Raw genomic sequence first — 24,533 nt, forward strand, 5'->3', positions numbered from 1 at the left:
AGTCGTTGCCTAGTCGTTGGTTAACGGCTCTAGAATACCAAGGTAAGCCAATCAGAAGCAGAGTAAGGTAAAGTAGGGCGGGACATTCCTTCGCCTCCTGGCCGCAGTAATGTGTGAGAGGCGGTAAAGAGCTACTCGGTCCCTTTTATCCGCTGCACCAAAGCGGAAGTACTTCGTTGGTCCGCGAAGGCCAAGATCAACGCTAGCGAAGCAGAAAGGTAAACACGGAAAATGCATGGTATTGTTTGAATCCATCTGTGCTGTGTGTGACATTTGGGATTGTGTAGTTGTGAAACTGTACGGGTTGAGTGTGTGTGTGTGTGTTAGCGAGAGGAGGCGACGGAGGGGAGGGGGGGGGAGGACGGAGAGGGCGAACAGGGCAAAGTCACGCGTAACGTGGGTTAATTACGCAAACATAAGATGCCCTGACTCCACCGAGTTGGTGGGGAGGGGAGCAGTTGTTATTTCGGAATTTTTTTGCGAATGTGTAATGCTTTGAGCTCGGTGTTTGAGTGTGTAAACAGCAGAGCAACATGGCTGTTAGAGACTAACCACTAATGATGTAAGGTGACCAGATGTCTGAGACAAAATCCGGGGACATTTTCAGCTCAGAAGCGTAAATACCTCCAAAAACTAATGTTGTTATCTTTGGAAACTTAAAACGGGGACACTGCCCCAGGGACGTCATTAGACCTAGAGCTGCTTGTGTCCCAACAAGCCCCCCTGGGGGGGGGGTCCATGGGCATGCTCCCCTGTAAGAAAATGTTGTCTATTTTAACGTTTAAATGCATCAATCTGGTGCACTTTGAAAAGAAATTCAGAGGTTAGACTTGATTATTCTTATCTATGGATGGACATATTTGTGCTGTAGCCTGAACTATTTTGCACTTCCGAATTATAACCATGCACGCACAGCAGGAATAGTTTTTTCTTCATATTTTTGCATTAACTCGAGAAGACCCACGTGACGCGTTCGTCCAAGTAAGAATGCTATTTAATTAACATTCGTCTTCTGTTCTTCTGTCTCATGTCTTTGTCTCAGATGGCTCACAGGCTGCTGGTACGTAGACTTTGGACTCTCTCTGCGAAAGATATCCGCTGTCTCCCAGCGTCCACCGCCACGGCCGCTGCCTCCTCCTCGTCTTCCTTTTCCACCTCGCTGCAGTCCGCCCCGACGCGGGTCTCCTTCCTCTCTCCCTCCCGCACTCTGCCTCGCTCCCTCCTTCACACCTCCCGCCGCGAGGTCTCCTTTAACGTCCAGGACCACGAGGACTTCACAGACAGGGTCATCAAAAACGAGCTGCCCGTGCTCGTCGACTTCCATGCACAGTGAGTACCGCGGGCAGGGAAGGTAGTAGGTAAGAGAGAAGACACACCAACCTGATAATCGGCCGTCGGACCGTCTGGCGAGGTCGGTGACTCGAGTCTGTTCGGTGTGTTCCGTGCCGTCGGCCGTCAGAGGAGCCGTCGGCCTTCATTTGGGCCGACCTGACATGTTCAGTCTGGAGAAGGCAGTCGGGACTCACCGCTCAAAATCTGACTAAATCTTTTAAACTGACCTTTGTTGATCTGAAATGAAGACAGATTCAGCACGGCCTATTTCTCTCTTCAAATGTTTTCAGAAACACGTTTCGGTGAACTATTTTAGTCCAATATGAGATCGTATTCTGAACGAGCCGCCATGACAGTCTGGCTGTGAATTTCCGGAGAAGAAAGACCCACGTGACGCGTTCGTCCAATCAGCTGCCAGTTTTCATTTTCTGGTAAATAATCAGACTGTTAATGGAATCAATACAGAGCAGCGCTGCCTGCTGCTGTGGAGACGTATTACGTTTCGTGCAGAGCGTACGCTCAAGTCGGCGTCTCCTCAGTGTGTTCTGAGGCATTTTTTGGACCTCGGGGTCCCGACTGATCAGTCCGACTGACTTTACTGCCGACGGTCGGCCGTCTGGTTGGTGTGTCAGGGCCCTAACTGTCTGGACTCACAGACCGACTATATAAAGCTATATACTAAAAGTGCAGCTTAATGAAATGTGATGTAATGTAAATGTACGACTAAAACTACTTTTGAACTAGGCCTCCACGATATTGGAAAAAACTGACATTGCGATATTTTTTTTCTCTGCGATATGAAAAAAAGACTAATTTTTACAAGAGGACATAAATAGCCCTATTTAGAAATACTGGTTTTGTAGGGGAGTGCATCTACAAAGAAAATAAAAATGAAAAAGGAAATGTTCTTATGTGAACCAGTCTTTGTTGAACTTTAAAGCAGCCATATTATGCTCATTTTCAGGTTCATAATTGTATTTTAAGGTTGTACCAGAATAGGTTTACATGGTTTAATTTTCAAAAAACACCATATTGTTGTTGTACTGCACCGCTCTCTCTCACTGCTGCAGATCCTCTTTTCAGCTGGTCTCTGTTTTAGCTACAGAGTGAGACCTCTTTTCTTCTTCTTCTGTACTATCTTTGATTGCACTGCACATGCCCAGTAGCTCAGATGTAGATCATGTCAGCTAGCTAGCTCCATAGACAGTAAAAGAAAGGCTGTTTCTACAACTTCAGTCAGTTACAAGGCAGGATTAGCTGGGAGACTTCTAAATGAGGGCGCACATGGAAGTAGTTCTTTTGTAGATTATGGTGAACTTGTGTGTTGTAGCAGTGCTTTGCTATTGAGAACGAGGTAGCATGCTAGCGTTAGCATGAGCGTTAGCATGCTAACGAGCTAATGGTTGCGGTTAGCCTGTTCGTTTCGGCTTGTGATGTCACAAGCCGTGCCGATTTTGACCAGCTCACCCAGAGACTGAAGGCAGGACACATTCAGAAACCGTATCTCACTCTAAACAGCATGGATGGATTTTTTTCAAAGTCTGTATGTGTGTGGAAGCACCAGAGACACAAAATAACTCCCCAAATCCCAGAAAAAGTGATTTTTTCATAATATGGGCACTTTAATGCTTTAAGCCTGGTTCACACGGCAGGATAATGAGGCTGATTTTAGCCCTGATTTACCCCTTCTGACCATCTTAAGGATGCTCTGATTATGGTAAAATAATCTGATCAGATGTTCCTGCCGTGTGTGGTGTGTTAAGACTGCTCTCGTCTGCTCAGAAGGACGTCGGGACCGCTCCCATCTCAAATCGGGGATATCCAACATGTTGGATTGTTTTGGCCCGATTTCTCCTCGTGTGTGGTGTCCCCCCGGGGACAAACGAGCACGCAGCCTGTGGACTGTGGCGTGTAGCCAATCAGAAAGAGAGGTGACGAGGCGGCGAGGAAAGCACCGGGAAACAACATCAAAACAGCCGGCGGCACGGCGCACCAGAAAGTCCGGTGGACGTCGCACATAAGTAGAGCAAGTATAGTCCATGCTCACGTTGTCTCCACTTCTTTGACCATCGCCTTTTTCTTTTGATAACATTTGTTTTCAGTTAAAAACAAACTACAAACTATCGCCACTGCGTCCTCTTCGTCCGCCATGATTGTTTACTCTGAAGTCACGTTTGATCTCGAGGGATTTTGCGAGATTTCCCGTCTGACCTGGGAATGCTGGGGAGTCAGATCGGTTGGTGTGTGATGTGTTGCACCACACGCTGTACGACCAAAACTGTTAGACCGTGATTTTTTATCACCGTGTGTGGAGTCTCTCAGGACTGGAAAATCGGCCGACAATTTTAAAATCGTCCCGTGTGAACCAGGCTTTACAAAAACCAAAGCAAGCAGGCGCTGTGACTACTCTTCTGAAGAGATTTTGGAGAGGGAAATTAGCAAGAAATACACTGGTTGACTGACATGACACCATTGTATTCTGCTTTGGTTGTAACCATAACGTTAGTTGGGACAGACGCCTTGTTTCTTTAGGCTAACTAAGTTAGCTTTAGCCTGGCTGGCAGCAGCTTTCTGCGGTGAAAAATGGCCGGGAGTCGTCGTGATTACGTTGCGTTAATCAGGTGATTTATTTCGTCTTTGCAGCGAACATAAAACCCTGACTACTGTAGCTTCACTACCCATGGAAAAGCATGTGCGTCAGTGTGTCAGCGGCAGCTGCCGCGGTGTAGCCAGACCTTCCTCCGCAGCGCTGTGGAGGAAGGTCTGGGAATGCGAGACTGCGTTGTCAGCAGCCGGTCATATGGAAAGTGACTTTTCTTTAAGTGCTGTGTTTAAAGTAGTAAGAAAACATTAGGAGTCCCCCACCTGCCAAATCCCACTTTAACCCCCTATACCTCATCATACTACACTACTGGAATACTACCTCACCACATCATATACTACATTATATTTCTGCTGTACGCTGTTTACTTATGAGATCGTATTCTGAACGAGCCACCATGACAGTCTGGCTTTGCCGCCTGCTGTTATGGAGACGTATTACGTCTGGTCTCTTTGGTGTGTTCTGAGCAACTTTTTGGACCAACTTGGGGAGACTGATCAGTCACACTGGCTTTACTGCCGACGGTCGGCCATCTGGTCGGTGTGTAACGGCCTTTAGAGCGAGGGAGAAGTGAGAGAGTGACGGTGATTATCTTCAGAGTGACTCTAGAGTCATAGTGAGAGAAACTAAGTGTCTCCCCTGTTCTTTCTTGACCACGGTGGGAAATCTGGAGCAGGAGAAGTTAACCCTCTCCTTGATTTCATGTTGTTTATGGAGAAGGAGAACCAGGAAATCTACATTTCTCGAGAGGTGACGTCATGCTACGGCGTAGGGTCAGACGCAGAGGGGTCTGCGAGAATACCCCGTTGATTCAACGCAGAAGCATAAAACGGCCTTCCTCCCGCCCCTGTTAGGGCAGTTTAGGAGATCATGAAAACACAGGGTTCAGCACTGATGGGTGACTGCCTCGTTCAATTACTAGAGGTGTTACGTAAAGAGTGTGGGAGTGTCTTGCTGTTAAAAATAAACAGGCACGTACACAACTTAGTGAGCAGGGCGGATTCCACTCTAAAGTCATGTGAGGTTACACAACGGCTACAGAAAAGCCGTTACTGTGTACTCTGTCCTACAGAAAACCTGTTACTGTGTACTCTGTCCTACAGAAAACCTGTTACTGTGTACTCTGTCCTACAGAAAGCCGTTACTGTGTACTGTCCTACAGAAAGCCGTTACTGTGTACTGTCCTACAGAAAGCCGTTACTGTGTACTCTGTCCTACAGAAAACCTGTTACTGTGTACTCTGTCCTACAGAAAGCCGTTACTGTGTACTCTGTCCTACAGAAAGCCGTTACTGTGTACTCTGTCCTACAGAAAACCTGTTACTGTGTACTCTGTCCTACAGAAAGCCGTTACTGTGTACTGTCCTACAGAAAGCCGTTACTGTGTACTCTGTCCTACAGAAAACCTGTTACTGTGTACTCTGTCCTACAGAAAGCCGTTACTGTGTACTCTGTCCTACAGAAAGCCGTTACTGTGTACTCTGTCCTACAGAAAACCTGTTACTGTGTACTCTGTCCTACAGAAAGCCGTTACTGTGTACTCTGTCCTACAGAAAGCCGTTACTGTGTACTCTGTCCTACAGAAAGTCGTTACTGTGTACTCTGTCCTACAGAAAGTCGTTACTGTGTACTCTGTCCTACAGAAAACCTGTTACTGTGTACTCTGTCCTACAGAAAACCTGTTACTGTGTACTCTGTCCTACAGAAAGTCGTTACTGTGTACTCTGTCCTACAGAAAACCTGTTACTGTGTACTCTGTCCTACAGAAAATTATAATTTTTTATACTATAAAATAATATTAATATTTAAATAAATCACCGGGAGAGTCCGGTACAGCCCGACTCTGGAGCTTAAACTGAGATTAGCGATTATATTCAAGTTTAAGTTCTGCTCGTTCAACGGTTGTTTGGTATATTGCTCTTAAACAGGGCTGGGCGATGTGGATCAAATCAGATATCGCGATATTCTTTTCCTAATACCTCGATGTCGATATTGTGGCGATATTATAGGGTTGACAATTGGTGCTTTAACAAAATATCTTCACAATGACATTTAAGATAAATAATCATCAGTAATGTGGATATAATGACTAAGTGGGTAAAGGTAAAAATAATAGAACAGTTACAACAGTCTGGTAAGTTCAGAAAATGACATAACTTTACTGTAATGCAGCCTTTAAAACCAGGAAAAGACACTAATACCATTTACAATATCCAAAATCTAAGAGGATATCTAGTCTCATATCACGATATGAGTAGAGCTGGGCAATATATCGATATTATATCGATATATTGCCCAGCTCTACTCTTAAAGTGCCCATATTATGAAAAAATCACTTTTTCTGAGATTTGGGGAGTTATTTTGTGTCTCTGGTGCTTCCACACACATACAAACTTTGATAAAAATCCATCCACGCTGTTTAGAGTGAGATACGGTTTCTGAATGTGTCCTGCCTTCAGTCTCTGGGTGAGCTGGTCAAAATCGGCACGGCTTGTGACGTCACAAGCCGAAACAAGCAGGCTAAACGCAACCATTAGCTCGTAGCGTTAGCATGCTAACGCTAATGCTAACGCTAGCATGCTACCTAGCAAAGCACTTCTACAACACACACAAGTTCACCATCATCTACAAAAGAACTACTTCCATGTGCGCCCTCATTTAGAAGTCTCCCAGCTAATCCTGCCTTGTAACTGACTGAAGTTGTAGAAACAGCCTTTCTTTTACTGTCTATGGAGCTAGCTAGCTGACATGAGCTACATCTGAGCTACTGGGCATGTGCAGTGCAATCAAAGATAGTACAGAAGAAGAAGAAAAGAGGTCTCACTCTGTAGCTAAAACAGAGACCAGCTGAAAAGAGGATCTGCAGCAGTGAGAGAGAGCGGTGCAGTACAACAACAATATGGTGTTTTTAGAAAATTAAACCATGTAAACCTATTCTGGTACAACCTTAAAATACAATTATGAACCTGAAAATGAGCATAATATGGCTGCTTTAAACACATTTAGAGAGGATTTGAGTTAGGGGGGGGGAGAAACCCTGACTGGCGATCTAGCGTTGACTCTCAGGTTTCTGAGATAGTAGGAATTTAACGGGAAACACTTTCATGGCCAACAGTTACACTTTCAGTCCCACAGGCTGTCTTACAGGTCCTGTTCCAAAAAGTCTACTTTTAGACTGTTTTTAATCTTCCTTGGATGACTGAGAACCTTCACGGACCTACGGACTAATCACAAACACATAGCTGTATACAAGGAATGTTTTGGCCTGAAACGAGCCAATTAATTAATATCAATCAATTAATCGCATGATAAATAAAAATTAGCTCGATCATTTTTAAATGGAAATTATTGCAGCTATGTCCCAGAGGGGGAAACATGTAACGGAGAAACCACTCTACATTTGACATGAAATTAGGGCTGAACGATTTTTGAAAATAATCTAATTGCGATTTTTTTTCCCCCAAATATTGCGATTTCGATTCGATTATTTTTTTAAGCTCTTTGTCTTCTGTATTATTCAACAAAGAATAATATAATAATGTATAGTATGAACACACAATTACACACTAGACAGTTAAATAAGTAAAAATATAGTATATATACACACACACACACACACACACACACACACACAATTTTTTACAGTGCACAGAGAGGAGCTGCCTCCAGCCCCTCCCCCTCGTGAAGTTGCGTGCTGCCGTGTGCACTTGTTCAGAGAGGCTATCGTTACGTAGTATGCTGGTTTCTGTTCAGAGGCTACGTAGTTAGTAGTGCTGGTGTTCTTGCCGTGGGATTAACTGTACTAATAAAACTGTTGAAACACCGCGGCCACGCTGCTGTGAAAGCTCCCCGAACGTCATTAATCAGTCTGGTTGTTACCCCTCTCAGTGGCAGCTCCTCCACTCATATCTTTATAACGGAGCTAACCGCTAATCAGAGCTAACCGCTAATCAGAGCTAACCGCTAATCAGAGCTAACCGCTAATCAGAGCTAACCGCTAATCAGAGCTAATCGTTGCCAACCGAGCCTTCAGTTCTGTGTGTCTGTATCCATTAACTGCATGTATAGACTCAAGCCCGAATAAAACCCTTCATTTTATTAAAATGGCTGTAAACGTTTTAAACTACAACTCAGAGTTGTTTGAATGACAGAAATCAGCTCCAGGTACGGCGTAGCGTTAGCGTGCTAGTTGATGCTTCCTCTGCGGAGTGCAGACTGATTTGCTCTCGTGAGTCATGTGACAAAATTGCAGCCTTTGCGATTAGGAAATCGCGTTTTAACATATCGCGATATTATCGAAAATGCAATTAATCGTTCAGCCCTACATGAAATCAACATCTTAGGACATGAAGGAAGGACACGTGACTGTACAGATACAATACTACCTCTTTAAGAATGAAGACCATGTTCCGTTTGTGTGTTTTTTAGGTGGTGTGGTCCCTGTAAGATTCTCGGGCCGAGGTTGGAGAAGGCCGTTGCAAAACAGAAAGGCCGCGTTGCCATGGCAAAAGTTGACATAGACGATCACACAGACCTGGCGATCGAATACGGGGTGAGACAATGAGATGAATTTGTTTGGACTTTTGTATATAATACCCATCAGGGTTCAACTTTTAAGGTTTTTTTTTTTTTTTTTTTTCTGGGCAAGTGAAGAAAATTCTACTTGACCAAAGTCAAATTTTTACTGGCCGCTTTACAAATAGTTTTTTTCATTAGTGGTTATCAAATATTGACAAAGACCCAAGTAAAATGTTATCTTTGATCCTTATTTACAATGTATAAAACGCATTAGAGCCCGACCGATATATCGGCCGATATTAGGCATTTTATAAGCTATCGGCATTTATAACGGTCAGTGTAACGCTTATCAGTTCAATTTTCGAAGCACAAACGGACATTTGGAAAAACAGGAAAATGGGTTAAAATATCCAATTTTTAATATTATTTTTACTATTAAAAAATTGGATCTTTAAACAGTTTTTCCAATTTTCTGTTTTTATTCAGTTTTTCTAATTTTCTAAATTTCTGATCCTCTGAATAAAAACAGAAAATTGGAAAAACCGTTTAAAGATCCAATTTTTTTAATTTGTCAAGGCAGAAAAATTGAATATTTTAACCCATTTTTCTGTTTTTCCAAATGTCCGTTTGTGCTTCGAAAGTTGAACTGATGAGCGTTACACTGACCTATAACGGCCAATAAATGAATATTTAAAAAATAACTGACAAAACCCCCTTCAACCATGTTCTGAGCGTTGCGTAGTTTGTCCACCAGAGGGCCTCTACAACCTTATTGTGTTTTTGTTCAAAGGATTTTAAGTTTAATATCTAAAGTTTTTATACATTTTATTTATCAGAACTTTAAAATATTTTGATGTTCTGTTGTCACAATAAAACAAACATTATCATATTATTTTAGTGAGGACTACAAATAACTAATGTTAGGGAAATCTGTTTATGTTTTGCTACACGTTTCTGGATTTTTTTTAGTTTTTTTTTAATATATCGGCCGATTTAAATCACCAAATATTTGCATCGATATCGGCCTAAAAAATCCTGCATCGGTCGGGCTCTAAAACGCATCGTGGACGGTGCCGTAGAGGAGTTAAAGTTCATACTGGAGGCTATTATTTAAAAAAACTAGCTAATCTAATTTTTGATCAGTCAAATCATTCAACAAGCATTCTCCGACGTGAGCGGGGGGGAGAACAATTACTTCATTTATGATACAATGATGATCGGGGAAAAAATGATTAACTTTTTTAATTTAACCACGGGCCAGTGGGATGTTATATTTCATTGGCCATCGTTCCTTTTTACTTGTCGCGGGCCATCAGGCAACCCTTACTGTACGTCCACTAAATATGGCCCTGATATAGGCTCTATCTGGACTAAATATGGCCCTGATACAGGCTCTATCTGGACTAAATATGGCCCTGATATAGGCTCTATCTGGACTAAATATGGCCCTGATATAGGCTCTATATGGACTAAATATGGCCCTGATATAGGCTCTATATGGACTAAATATGGCCCTGATATAGGCTCTATCTGGACTAAATATGGCCCTGATATAGGCTCTATCTGGACTAAATATGGCCCTGATATAGGCTCTATCTGGACTAAATATGGTCCTGATACAGGCTCTATCTGGACTAAATATGGCCCTGATATAGGCTCTATCTGGACTAAATATGGCCCTGATATAGGCTCTATATGGACTAAATATGGCCCTGATATAGGCTCTATCTGGACTAAATATGGCCCTGATACGGGCTCTATCTGGACTAAATATGGCCCTGATATAGGCTCTATCTGGACTAAATATGGCCCTGATACGGGCTCTATCTGGACTAAATATGGCCCTGATATAGGCTCTATCTGGACTAAATATGGCCCTGATACAGGCTCTATCTGGACTAAATATGGCCCTGATATAGGCTCTATCTGGACTAAATATGGCCCTGATATAGGCTCTATCTGGACTAAATATGGCCCTGATATAGGCTCTATCTGGACTAAATATGGCCCTGATATAGGCTCTATATGGACTAAATATGGCCCTGATATAGGCTCTATCTGGACTAAATATGGCCCCGATACAGGCTCTATCTGCACTAAATATGGCCCTGATACAGGCTCTATCTGGACTAAATATGGCCCCGATACAGGCTCTATCTGGACTAAATATGGCCCCGATACAGGCTCTATCTGGACTAAATATGGCCCTGATACAGGCTCTATCTGGACTAAATATGGCCCTGATATAGGCTCTATCTGGACTAAATATGGCCCTGATACAGGCTCTATCTGGACTAAATATGGCCCTGATATAGGCTCTATCTGGACTAAATATGGCCCTGATACAGGCTCTATCTGGACTAAATATGGCCCTGATATAGGCTCTATCTGGACTAAATATGGCCCTGATACAGGCTCTATCTGGACTAAATATGGCCCTGATACGGGCTCTATCTGGACTAAATATGGCCCTGATATAGGCTCTGTATGGACTAAATATGGCCCTGATATAGGCTCTATATGGACTAAATATGGCCCTGATATAGGCTCTATCTGGACTAAATATGGCCCTGATACGGGCTCTATCTGGACTAAATATGGCCCTGATATAGGCTCTATATGGACTAAATATGGCCCTGATACAGGCTCTATATGGACTAAATATGGCCCTGATATAGGCTCTATCTGAACTAAATATGGCCCCGATACAGGCTCTATCTGGACTAAATATGGCCCTGATATAGGCTCTATCTGGACTAAATATGGCCCTGATACAGGCTCTATCTGGACTCCTTGAACATGTCTTTACATAATTAAAACATGTTAATGTCAAATGCTTTCAATACATTAATTGAAGAAAAAAAAACCAGCGCAGAACGTACGCTCAAGTCGGCGTGTCTTCGTTGTGTTCTGAGGAACTTTTTGGAGACTGATCAGCCCGACTGACTTTTCTGCCGACGGTCGGCCGTCTGGTTGGTGAGTCAGAGCCTTCAGTCTTATAACACATAACTTGGTCTGTTTGCAGGTGTCCGCTGTTCCGACAGTAATCGCCATACGGGGAGGTGACATCGTCGACCATTTTGTGGGGATCAAAGACGATGAAGAGCTGGACTCATTTGTCAGCAAGGTCATCGGAAAATAAACCAGCGGGTCCCCGCCCTGCCAGTCACTGCCGTTACTGTGCTGTTTGGTATGATATTTGGCCGCCATCTTGAGCCAGTTTAGCAACAGCTGATAAAAACACAACCAAAAAGAAAAAAGAAAAACTTTCCCAGCTGGCAAACTCAACTGCTCACACCCATCCCTAGACACACTGCTTCAGCTTTGCATTGTCACGTCTGTCTTTGTCTCTTTCTGTTGGTTTTTCTGTGTCTAGATATGGGTGTGTGCTTCCATTAACCCTTTAGTTCATGCTCCATTTTTGGAGCAGTTCTGTTTCGGCTCTACTCATTCACGAGCGGCCGGGACGGTGCGTACGTTACGTTTGCTGTAAAAGTCTGTAGAAGTGAAAACACGCCGCTGTACTGCACTTACACTGTATTACATGAGGGATGAACATTTCTAGTTTTAGCGGTGGAGAGGATTTAACTTAAAAGCTGACGATACTGGATGAGGTTTTTGTGACAGAGTTATCTGTAGTTCCTGCTTTTGTCCACACGATGGTGGCGTTTTCTCTGACATCACAAAGCCACGCATGGTTATTTTACACCAGTATGCCTAATAATGTGAGAGAGAGAGAGAGATGTTTGTGTGTGTCTCTAGGTCCTGACTGTGAAATTTAAGTCAAGGGGGAATCGCAAATATGAGTTTGATTTTAGTTTATTACTCAAATGAACTCTGTGTACCAGAAACATGACCAAGTGAAGAAATAAAAATGTCAAAAGAAGTTCTGTATTTGAATTGTGTTCTGTAGTTGGAAGGAAAAAACAACCCAAGAGTTCATAACTTTATGGTCCCTAATGACACTGATGAAATATAATAGTTATGGACTTTCCCTGTGTTGGTTGTTTTTAACTATTTCTCACTGTGGGCGTGAATGTGAGGTTTTTATGAAGAGTATGAGGCCGGCCACACACTGGCTGCGTGGCGTGAGCGTGGCGTTTCTGCTGCGTGGCGTTTCTGCTGCGTGGCGTTTTCTATGTCTTTGCACACCAGTAACGTGTCTGACGCGGCGCTGCTGCTGCTAGCCTTGTCTGTACACATTAACATAAACATAAATATATTCTGATCTGATTACAGCAAAGGCAACGTCGGCAGTATTGACGGCTAAATAGGCTCCAGAATATTTCCTTCTGTATTGACAGGTGCAATATTTGAAAATCGTTAATTATAATTTTTTTAAATGACATTTATATCTGCATTTATGTCAAAACCTCGAGACTTTCAAACATCAACATGTCATTTATTAATATGTATTTGTGTCAAAATGACATATAAACATCTTTTCCTATTCTATGTTGCCTGGAAACGCTTCCAACACACTTGCGTGTCGTGTGAAAAATAGGCGTCGGTCCTATTTCTAGCATGCACGCGTTTTCGGCGCGGCTTGAGACGCGCCTGAGCCGTGCGTGTCACGCAGGCAGTGTGCACGCTCTAACCTGTTACCATGGGAGCCCAAATAAAAACGGACACGCCACGCAGCTGACACGCTCACGCCACGCAGCCAGTGTGAAGCCGACCTTAAACAGTGTTTGGATTAGAGCTGCAAAGACTAATCGATTAGTTATCAGCTATTAAGTTAAAGGTGCTCTAAGCGATGTCACGTATTTTTTTAGGCTACAACATTTTTTGTCACATACAGCAAACATCTCCTCACTATCTGCTAGCTGCCTGTCCCCTGAACACACTGTAAAAAACATCTCCTCACTATCTGCTAGCTGCCTGTCCCCTGAACACACTGTAAAAAACATCTCCTCACTATCTGCTAGCTGCCTGTCCCCTGAACACACTGTAAAAAACATCTCCTCACTATCTGCTAGCTGCCTGTCCCCTGAACACACTGTAAAAAACATCTCCTCACTATCTGCTAGCTGCCTGTCCCCTGAACACACTGTAAAAAACATCTCCTCACTATCTGCTAGCGGCCTGTCCCCTGAACACACTGTAAAAAACATCTCCTCACTATCTGCTAGCTGCCTGTCCCCTGAACACACTGTAAAAAACGTGGTCTCTGTAGACAGCCCAGGCTCCACAAACAGCAACAACAACAAACTGAGCCAACCTGCACCACCAAACATAACAAACAGTGTTCCAGCCAATAACCAACAAGAAGGATTTTGGGGGGGGGGGGTTAGTGCGTGGAAGGGAGGGGACGGGATGAGGAGGAGGGAGGAGCGAGCTAGTCTCCGTTATTTTTGAAAATACTTTGAACGTCAACAAGAAGTGACGTCACCCAACAACAACATCGCTTAGAGCACCTTTAAGCGCCAACTATTTTGATAATTAATTAAATTTTTTATGAAAAAAGTCAAACTTCTGATTCCAGCTTGTTGAATGTGAAATATTTTCTAGTTTCTTCTCTCCTCTGGGACAGGAAACTGAAGATCTTTGAGTTGTGGACAGTACAAGACATTTGAGGACGTCATGTTAGGATTTGGAAAACACAGAGTATGTTTACATGCACACCAATATTCCACTATTATTGAGAATATGACCCATATTCCGAATTTGATCTGATTTGATTTGGTCATATAAGCCGCATATTTGGGTTGGATATTCCGAATAAGGCCTTTTTCAGAATATAGCATTTTCTGATGAAGACGTGGGATATGCTGGTATTATTCTGGTTTTAGAGGCATTCTTTGGACATGAATACAGAGCGTTCGGAGTATGCGTCTCAATCGGGGGTTTTACCGCAGGCTTACGGTCAGCTCTGTGTGTTGCTATGGTTGCTGTACAAAAACCAACAAGCCAACAGTTTGCAAGGCTGCAGACCCGAAAAGGAGGAGAAACACAGCTCTCCTGTTGTCCTCAGGTTAAGTCTCACCCCCAAGTTTGTTACCCTATATCAGAAATGTGGGTTTCTTTCAACAAAATTGCCCAAAAATATCTGATGGTTCAACGCAGCGCTCTTCGCAATTAAAATGTAAAAAAAAAAGGTTAAAGAATGTCGACTAAAATGACATAAAAATGCCAAAAACATTGAAAAATGCGACTAAAGGCATCGAAAGCCTAGAAAACAGCAGATTGAAACACAGTTTGAAAAAAATGTCAAACAAACAAGGCACTGACAATGTTTTAAAAAGTGACAAAAACGTAAAAAAAAAGTCAAAAATCATCGAAAAATGTGTCGGAAAAAAAGTGTTGATTTTCAGTGTTGACCCGGGAGGACAACACGGGGGTTAAACATCATCAAAGACTCAGATATCAACAGGTTTTGGGATATGCGTACACATCGCTACGACGACCTTTTCAAGAAGCTGGTTGACGGAATGAAAGAGGGACGCTGTGTTCACGCTACAAGTCCTCCACCGCTGGTACACTTTGAAAAAAATCGTATTTTTGCACGGCTACGTGTAAACGGGAATATTACTGTGGATTTCCACTGAATGCAGAACGGCTGCGTGCTCCGACGTCCGTCAATACCAAGGGGGTCAGCTTCTCCTCACAACGCGTAGCTCCTATGGCGCCATTTTGATGCTACCAAGCCATCACCCCCCGTTAGCATCCCATTGACTGCCATTCATTTTGACGTCACTTTGACAGAGAATAACTTTACATCTGAAGAGTTTAAAGACTCTATTTGTCCATTGTTTATTTCTAAAGAAACACGACAATGTATAAAAGGCTCCATTACCTTGTAGCTCACGTTATGGCTCCGTAGCAGACGTTTTTATAAAAATAGGCTAACGATTGGGTCATAACTACGAGACTTACTGTCTCATAGTAGAGGAATTACCGTATAGTACAGGAGAAGCTCTCAGGCAGTTTGGACTTCCATTAGCTGTTTAAGTTTAATTACTAATGTTAACTATCATTTTAGTGATCAATAATTAGCCTGTGTCTATGTTATCTCCTTACATATACCTACGCTCTCCGTCTCTGCTAGATTGGGAATGATTGAGATTTCTCTTGGCACAGCTAAGCTTCCAACTCAGACAGGTTGCTCACGGCACATTTACGTCGTCTCCCACAATATCTCGCGAATTCACGTAGAATAGAACCACAAAACCACCAGCAGTTAGTTTCCATCCAGAGGAGTAGAGGGGAAACTACTCTGAGCTGTGTTTTCAAGGTGTAGTGCAGGGAAATATGATCCGCCGTGAGCACGGTGGATTTCATTTTGAAAATTAACCGGATTTTTATTTTGTTTCTGTGCTCGACTTCCTGTCCCCACTATCTGCCGTGTGCTGAATTGCTGCGGAGCTCTCCGGCGTCCGGCAACAATAGAAGCTCTGGTATCTGCTCCGGAGGGCTGGGACCACCGGAGCTGGGACGGAGTCGGGACGCAGACGTTCTGCAGTCAGTGGAAATACACACACTGACTTTAATGGAAACCTAATGACTCCGCCGACGTTCCGGAGACGTTCCGCATCCAGTGGAAATTGGTGGTTAGAGGAATATTCACTTTCATTAGCCATGTAAACAACTTAGTCAGAATATTGTCTTTTTCGGAATAAGGGCAAAAAACAGAATATCGTGCATGTAAACGTATTAACTGATCAACATTTTTCACCATTTTCTGACATTTTATAGGCCAAACATCTAGTCGATTAATCGAAAAAAATAATTGTTATATTCTTCCCTGTTTCATGTTACCAGATATATCAATGATAACCCGGACTATGACAGAATACTAACTTCATTAGCCCAACAGCATGTCTTTACAGCAGCATGGCTAGCACCAACAAGTTACCCACAATCCATCAGGTGTAGCTAGGCATGGTATGAGATTCTGACGGTATGATAACCTTCAGCATTAGTATCACGGTTTTGCGGTATTGCAGTGGCAGCTTTAAAGTGCTCATATTATGCTTTTTGGCTTTTTCCCTTTCCTTTATTGTGTTAGATATATTTTTGTGTGCATGTTATAGGTTTACAAAGTGAAAAAGCCCAAAGTCCCCCCCAAAGGGACTTAACGTGTGTTAAAAACTGACTCATGTTTGTCTCTGAAGTAAAGGCTGGACTACAATAGAGCTGTTTGGAGCAGTTTGTGTTTTCTGTTGGTGATCGTTATAATGCTCGCCTAGCTGCTAGCATGGCACGCCCTCATACTCTGCTTCTGACTGGCTAGTAGTCCTTACCTAGGTACTGTCAGGGCCCTCATACTCTGCTTCTGACTGGCTAGTAGTCCTTACCTAGGTACTGTCAGGGCCCTCATACTCTGCTTCTGACTGGCTAGTAGTCCTTACCTAGGTACTGTCAGGGCACGCCCTCATACTCTGCTTCTGACTGGCTAGTAGTCCTTACCTAGGTACTGTCAGGGCACGCCCTCATATTCTGCTTCTGACTGGCTAGTAGTCCTTACCTTGATACTGTCAGGGCACGCCCTCATATTCTGCTTCTGACTGGCTAGTAGTCCTTACCTAGCTACTGATCATGTGGTCTTACCTAGCTACTGAGCATGTGCGACTGCCAACAAAGATGTTACAGCAGTGAGAGGTCTCACTCTGTAGCTAAAACAGAGACCTGAACACAGGGTGAAAAGAGGAGCTGCAGCAATGTGCAGTACAACAAAAATATGGTGTTTGAAAATTAAACCATGTAAACCTATTCTGATATAACCTCAAAATACAATTTTGTACCTGAAAATGAGCATAATGTGAGCACTTTAAACCATGCCTAGGTGTATCTCACCTACGGATCTAGTAGTAGCCCAAAATACATAACAATAATAGACACACAGAGAATGAAAACAATCATTAGATGCAGCCCTAGTTTTTTGGATGATGTACTTGGAAGTAGCTCTCTATTATTCCATGTTTTATTATACAGTACGTCAGTGTGTTGTCCTCCATCTCTCCACTTTCTGTCTGAACATGTAGGTGTTTTCTCACGCTGTCACAAGCCTCTCATCAGTGGCGCTGAAACGCCCACACACCAGCCTCCACTCATAGCTGCCTTCTAAATTACATCCCTTCTGTCATCCCCTTGAATTCAACAGAGTCCGCTCTCTCGTCTTTCTATCTTTCTCTTTTTTAAAGATTTTTTTTATGGGCATTTCCGCCTTTTAATGATAGGACAGCAACAACAAACAACCAAACCTCTATATATGTGCGCCTGCTCTACCAACTGAGCTAACTGACCACAGTCTTTCTCTCTATCTTGACCAGGGATGCACCGAATCGGATTCGGCCAAATATTGGGCTTTTCGACAGGGTTGGGTTTCTTCCGTACTTTAGAATTTTTTCCCACCGAACCCTACGCTTGCACTACGCTGGTCGCCGTAATGACGGCGCCGTTGATTACAGGAAGGTGTTTACGTAGGTGGAGCGTTCAATGCAGTAGACTGTGAGAAAGTGGAAATGGAACTGGTGAGCAGAAAAAGTGTAGTTTGGCAGAACTTTCAGTCAAAAGAAGGCCATTCAAGTCCAGCTACATGTTCAATCTGCAATGCTGATTAGTCTGGTGGTGGCGAGGACCCTAAACTATACACAACATCACCGCTGTTACAACATCTGGTATGAAACATCCGGAAGAATACGAGTTGTGCATGAAGGAATCTACAGACAGCAGCCAGAATGCAGCAACTTCAGGTACGACAAAGGAAGGACGGTCACCGTTTACTTCATTAATGAGTTTACTGTGTTCATGGACTGAGGATGGGACGAGGATTCAGCAGAATCTCAACCAGTGGATTCGGTATTCAGCCGAACCCCAAAAATCTGGATTCGGTGCATCCCTAGTCTTGACATTATAATGCCTCGAGTCTTGCACCTGATGATCGACCATTCTTGATCACATTCACAACTATTATTATAACCTTGCTCTGTACTGAAAATGTCTGACTTCTGGCCGCCTGCTTGTTTTGGAGGTTGCTATGGTTCCAAATTATAAAAGCAAGCAATTGCAAGTAATAAATAGGTGTGTTATCACTGGACACTGTAAATAATTAACTGTAGGATAGTAGAGCAATGCAACCACAAGGAAATGCAAAGTTTAACGTGAAATAGTTTTGAATTTTCAATCAGTTTTTTCTTTTTATTTCCGAAGGTTTAAGATTTCATAGTACTTTCATTTTACCAAAAATATACAGCATGTCACTGCCTGTTCTGGTTTTAGTTTACTATAATAATCCTGCTACACATACGTTCTGTGCAAAGACTCTTTCCTATAAGACAGCGCGTGTGTGGAGTGTAGGATTAAGGCCTTTCTGTGCCATTGCCCCTAGAACTGGAAGAGCATTCTACCCCCGCTTTAGCTAACCTGCACTGGCTCCCAGTGTTAAAGTTATTTTACTTGTTTATAAGTCTCTTAAAGTGCTCATATTCTGCTTTTTGGCTTTTTCCCTTTCCTTCATAGTGTTAAATATCTTTTTTTGTGCACGTTATAGGTTTACAAAGTGAAAAAGCCTAAAGTCCCCCCCAAAGGGACTTACCATCTCCAACAGAAAACACTGTTCACAAACTGCTCCAAACAGCTCTATTGTAGTCCAGCCTTTACTTCAGAGACAAACGTGGTCACTTTGGAACACACGTTATAATGCTCACCTAGCTGCTAGCATGGCACGCCCTCATACTCTGCTTCTGACTGGCTAGTAGTCCTTACCTAGGTACTGTCAGGGCACGCCCTCATACTCTGCTTCTGACTGGCTAGTAGTCCTTACCTAGTTACTGTCAGGGCCCTCATACTCTGCTTCTGACTGGCTAGTAGTCCTTACCTAGGTACTGTCAGGGCACGCCCTCATACTCTGCTTCTGACTGGCTAGTAGTCCTTACCTAGGTACTGTCAGGGCCCTCATACTCTGCTTCTGACTGGCTAGTAGTCCTTATCTAGGTACTGTCAGGGCCCTCATACTCTGCTTCTGACTGGCTAGTAGTCCTTACCTAGCTACTGTCAGGGCACGCCCTCATACGCTGCTTCTGACTGGCTAGTAGTCCTTACCTAGCTACTGTCAGGGCACGCCCTCATACTCTGCTTCTGACTGGCTAGTAGTCCTTACCTAGCTACTGAGCATGTGCGACTGCCAACAAAGATGTTACAGCAGTGAGAGGTCTCACTCTGTAGCTAAAACAGAGACCTGAACACAGGGTGAAAAGAGGAGCTGCAGCAATGTGCAGTACAACAACAATATGGTGTTTTTTGGAAAATTAAACCATGTAAACCTATTCTGATACAATCTCTAAATACAATTATGAACCTGAAAATGAGCATAATATGAGCACTTTAATAATTTGGGACCGGCCTAAATTACTAATTCTTTGTCGTTTTTTTTAATACTCCTTCACAGCCTCTTAGATCCTCTGCTGCCGGGTTTTTAAATGCAAACTATCACACACATATAAATAAATAAATAGATGAATCAGCAGCTCAGCCTTTTTTTGCACCAAAACTATGGAACTCCCTTCCCAAGAATGTACGAGTCTGTGAACAGTTTTAAATGACAATTGAAAACATATTTTTTCAGCACTGCTTTTAACTGATTGTCTTTGTTTGTTTTCATAGTGGTCAGATGTTGTATTGTTCTTATGCGTTCCCTTGTTTTAGTTTGATCTTTAACATATGCTGTTGTTCTTGGCATGCGTTTGCTGCATGCCTCGGTTGGTTTTTTTGCTTGTTTGGTTTTATCACACAGGCGTAGATTTCGGGGGCGGGGATGAAGGGGATATGTCCCATCCAATATTTAGAACATTTAGATACATTTGTTCCCCTTAAAAATTATGATTGGTTTTGGGATATTAAGTCCACGTTGTCACTTTTGTTTTTAACGTTTGTTGCTTTTTACAACATTTTTGTAGCTTTTCTGACATTTTTGTCACTTTTTTCAACCTTTTGTGACACATTATTCCGATGTATTTGTTGATTTTTTTCGAAGTTTGCCGCTTTATTGTGGCATTTTTCAACATTTTCAGAGTTTACTAACTGAGCCGCTTTGTATGAGAGACTTTTATATAACAGGCTTAACAGAAAATGTTCTGTATTTTACTGCAGCTACACACAACATTCCTGTAATGAGCTGCCAGAACCTTTTTTTGTTATTTTACAGATTTATTTGAGTGTAGCAAATCAAAGTAAAGTGTTTGACGCTCAAATTTTTCTGTGGGAGGTTCCCCAGAGCCCCCAGAGCCCCCGGTTATAATGTGTGTGCGTGTGCGTGTGTGTGTGAGTGTGTTCTTGTTTAACTATATTCGTGGGGTCCAAAAACCGGGAGTCCAGTATACTTGTGGGGTCCCGACAGCTTTGTGGGGCCAAAATGCTGGACCCCACAAGGTTAAAGGTCTGTTTGAGGGTTAAGACCTGTGTGTGTGTGTGTGTGTGTGTGTGTGTGTGTGTGTGTGTGTGTGTGTGTGTGTGTGTGTGTGTGTGTGTGTGTGTGTGTCCCTGCCAATGTTGAAACCAAACCTATGCCCTTGCACACAAGGGTCTGCACGTGTTTTAATTTGCGTGATTTTGTTGGTTTGGTGGTTTCTCCCAGTGGTGTAGTCTCCGTGATACGCAGGTATACGCAGTATACTCACTAAGAAAGCTCCAGGATTTCCATATACCCACTTAAAAATGCCCAATGACACGCAACAACATACTTTCCATTATAGTTTTGATATATTTGGAATTGTCATCTCTGTTTTTTTTCTTCACATAGGCTAAATGAAGGGATTTCCACCTTAAATTGGTGTATAAAAGTGTGTCAGAATGCAGGAAATGAAGTCTTTGACGCTCAAAATGTTCCTGGGGGAGGACACCCAGACCCCCCCACTATGATATGGCCCCCCCTCCTGGCCCATACATATACAGTACAGTATACCCACTACATTACATTAGACTACACCACTGGTTTCTCACTTTAAGCACTTTGAGCTACACTGTATGAAAGGTGCAATATAAATAAAAAAAAGTTCATTATTATGACTAGTATTAGATACCCTGAAGGAGACAGGAGAGCACCTGCTTCCAGAGAGAGTCCCTGCAGTCATTTCATCAACCACTCGTCTCTCACGACTCGCTAACCGAAAAAACATTCCCAACCCTTGCCTGCCTTCCCGTCCCGGCATGTCATTACAGAGCCCACAGCTGACAGATTCATGCCCAGGGCCTCCAGACTGCTTATTAAGAGCACATCATTTGACATGTTCCATCTGCACTTTTAGTGGGTCCTGGCTTGGATTAGATCATGGCAGACCATGTATTCATGCAGAGCTGCTCAGTAGCAAGCAGAAAGGCAGAGGCTTGTTGTTTTTTCGAATAAGGGGAATTCCACTGGCATTACATATGCAGGTGATCCAGATGTACAAATTGTTGTGTGTCGGATGAGAGACATTCCTGAATAGTTTGGAGATAACATGGGACTGCATGACTGCATCTTTTGTTAATGATCTGTCATTTTTAACCACTAGCTGCCCTCTTAATTTCTCTTCTCTGCTTCTAAATAGCCAGTGACTCGTCTCTAGGCCTCAGGATCATGAAACACTGCTTCCTCCTCCCCACACACACACACACACACACACACACACACACACACACGCATGCACGCACACCTCCCCATGTTTGATTGCTCATCCTCTTTGTCTGCCATCCGACCGAGGGGAGAGAGGTGACTGAATAGATGACGACAAGCTCCAAAGGTTCAAGAACAGCACGTAACCCTACACCTCTTCCGCCCCAAAACAATAGACCACACCTCCATCCTCGCTCCTGCCGTCTCTCTCTCTCTTACTCAACCACTCTTGTGACCATATAAGGCAAAAAAAAGACAGGGGAAGCTGCTGCTGCTGAACAAACAAACGGGCCGAGAGAGCCAGAGCTGCAGATTCTACTAAGACTCTACTGACTCTGTTCCAATTTGCTCGCCTTTCTCAGACCCTGAAACTGTTAATATTTTGCAGCGTGTTTGTTTGAAATTAAATCACTGGTTCAGATGTTTCTGTGTGTGTGTGTGAGGTTTATGAGTGTATATTGAACTCTTGTGTGTGTGTGTGTGTGTGTGTGTGTGTGTGGTTTATGAGTGTATATTGAACTCTTGTGTGTGTGGGAGAGCCTTGACTCTTCTGTAACAACAACACCCAGAGCATTCTGTGTTTATAGTAAATACATAGCTTTATTTATATTTTAAACACATGCCGGCCTCGACCCTTGTTAGCTCTCCAGTCTGTTCCAGACAAATACCAAGCGGAGACAGACAAAGCAGCCTCTGTTGCTGTTTATGTCCCTCCACCTTTTTCCCATGCAACATACACATGGCTCACAATTCCTCATTGACTGCACTGGAGATGTTGTCAAATCCGTGTAGATTATAAACGAGCCTATACATCTCAACAAAAGAGGGAAGGCCTTGCTTGTTGTCCTTTTACTCCACATTCCTGAGTTTTTTTGTGAGTCAACATGTGTCTTATCAGTGCTTCCTGTGTACTGATTACTGAGGAAAGGAGGAGGATGGAGGTGGTGGAAATGGGGTGAGACTAAGAAGAACAGACAAAAACAAGACCGGTCACTCTGCCAGAACTTAAGAGCTGGATTGTGCTCTTAATTATTCTTCGTGGACCTGGCCTTTTATCCGATTTCCTCTCAAATGTGACACATACCTAAAGCCGCTGGATTTATACACGTATATGTTTCACGCATGAAGGCACAGACACACACACATTCTCACCGAGACCGTGAAGCGTGAATGCCCACGCATTTCAATTCACACACGTAATTACACAGTGAGATTGTCAATGTCAGTGAGTTAACATGCCACCCTTTCAACATGCTGTCACTGAATGGGTCCTTTTTCTTTCTGACTGAATGATATAATAGCTTTACACACCCTGAATTACGGACACACCCTGCTGCTATTACAACCGGCTGAGGGAAAGAGAGAGAGACTAGGTCACAGTGAAAAGGAGAGCGGGAGGCGGAGGGAGGGAGGGAGGGAGGGAGGGAGGGAGATAGTGAGGTCAGAAGTGTCCATATTTGGTAATTCATGCCTGCGTTTCAACCCTACATTTCTCCCTCTGCCCACTTGTGTTTGTTATGCGTCTCTCTCTGTGACATTCTTTTCAGCACCAGGTTTTCATTAGTACATGTGAACTTTTTGTTGTTTTGAAATTTGCAAAATAAATTGTTTATTTTAAGTTCCCTCTCTCTTTTGTTTTTACTCCTCCTCTTCAGACCCCTTCCTCCTCTCCTCTGCATCTGGTCCTGCTCAAGTAACGGGCGACAGGGGTTGACCTTTGACCTCTCAGCTGAAATTTCCGATATTTCCCATCCATCCCAGAGAGTGTGAGATGTATTGAATTTTCCAGGCCGTTTCAGTGTTTCTCTCGACAAGCATGTGAAGTCCGGCTGCTGAACGTGTAGAGAAACACACCGACGCATTCCTTACATAATGACACATGGTGAACATAAATCACACTTTGACCAGAAAATGTCATTTTTCCAATGTTTGTCAGCGGATGGCAGCCATCTCTGAGCCCCTTTAACTCTCCTGTTGTCCTCGAGTTAAATTTGACCCATTTTCACAAAGTTTCTATGTCAGAAAAGTGGGTTTCTTTCTGCCAAATTGTCAAAAAAGACCATGTGGATTGTTCCATACAACGCTCTTCACAAGTAAAGTAAATCATCAGTTCACTACTTTTATTGAATTTGGGTGTTTTATTAAATTGTATAGCATTTGAAAAAAATAAAAAAATAAAAGAACATTAAAAAAGTGACAAATGTCAAAAAAGTGCAGAAGAAAATCTGAAAATAAGTGACAAAAACGTGAAAAAACTGACAAAAAAGTTGGGGAACGCGACAAAAGTGTCAAAGAAAATGACCCAAATGTTGAAAAGAAGTTTTAATTTTCAAGTTTTGACCCAGAAAAACAAAAAAGTTGTCGACGGGGAGAGTTGCCTTTGTGTGGTGTGCTGAATGGGTCGTTGTGTACGGTTGATGTCACCTACGGAGGCAATGTTTGCATCCTGTCTCTGGAGCACAGAGCAGCATATGTGGTTCTTATTCCTGCA

General features: G+C 43.1%; 1 protein-coding gene across 1 annotated transcript; it reads left to right on the forward strand.

Moving 5' to 3' along the window:
- The first annotated feature begins 88 nt into the window (after nt 1-88).
- On the forward strand, nt 89-12,337 carry txn2 (thioredoxin 2). The gene is made up of 4 exons (XM_031295158.1): nt 89-218; nt 1,043-1,329; nt 8,362-8,485; nt 11,477-12,337. The coding sequence occupies exons 2-4, from the start codon at nt 1,043-1,045 to the stop codon at nt 11,591-11,593; spliced, it is 528 nt and encodes a 175-aa protein (XP_031151018.1). The 5' UTR covers nt 89-218; the 3' UTR covers nt 11,594-12,337.
- Nucleotides 12,338-24,533: the final 12,196 nt, after the last annotated feature.

This window comes from Sander lucioperca, chromosome 21 (genome assembly GCF_008315115.2).
Source record: "Sander lucioperca isolate FBNREF2018 chromosome 21, SLUC_FBN_1.2, whole genome shotgun sequence".
NCBI lineage: Eukaryota > Metazoa > Chordata > Actinopteri > Perciformes > Percidae > Sander > Sander lucioperca.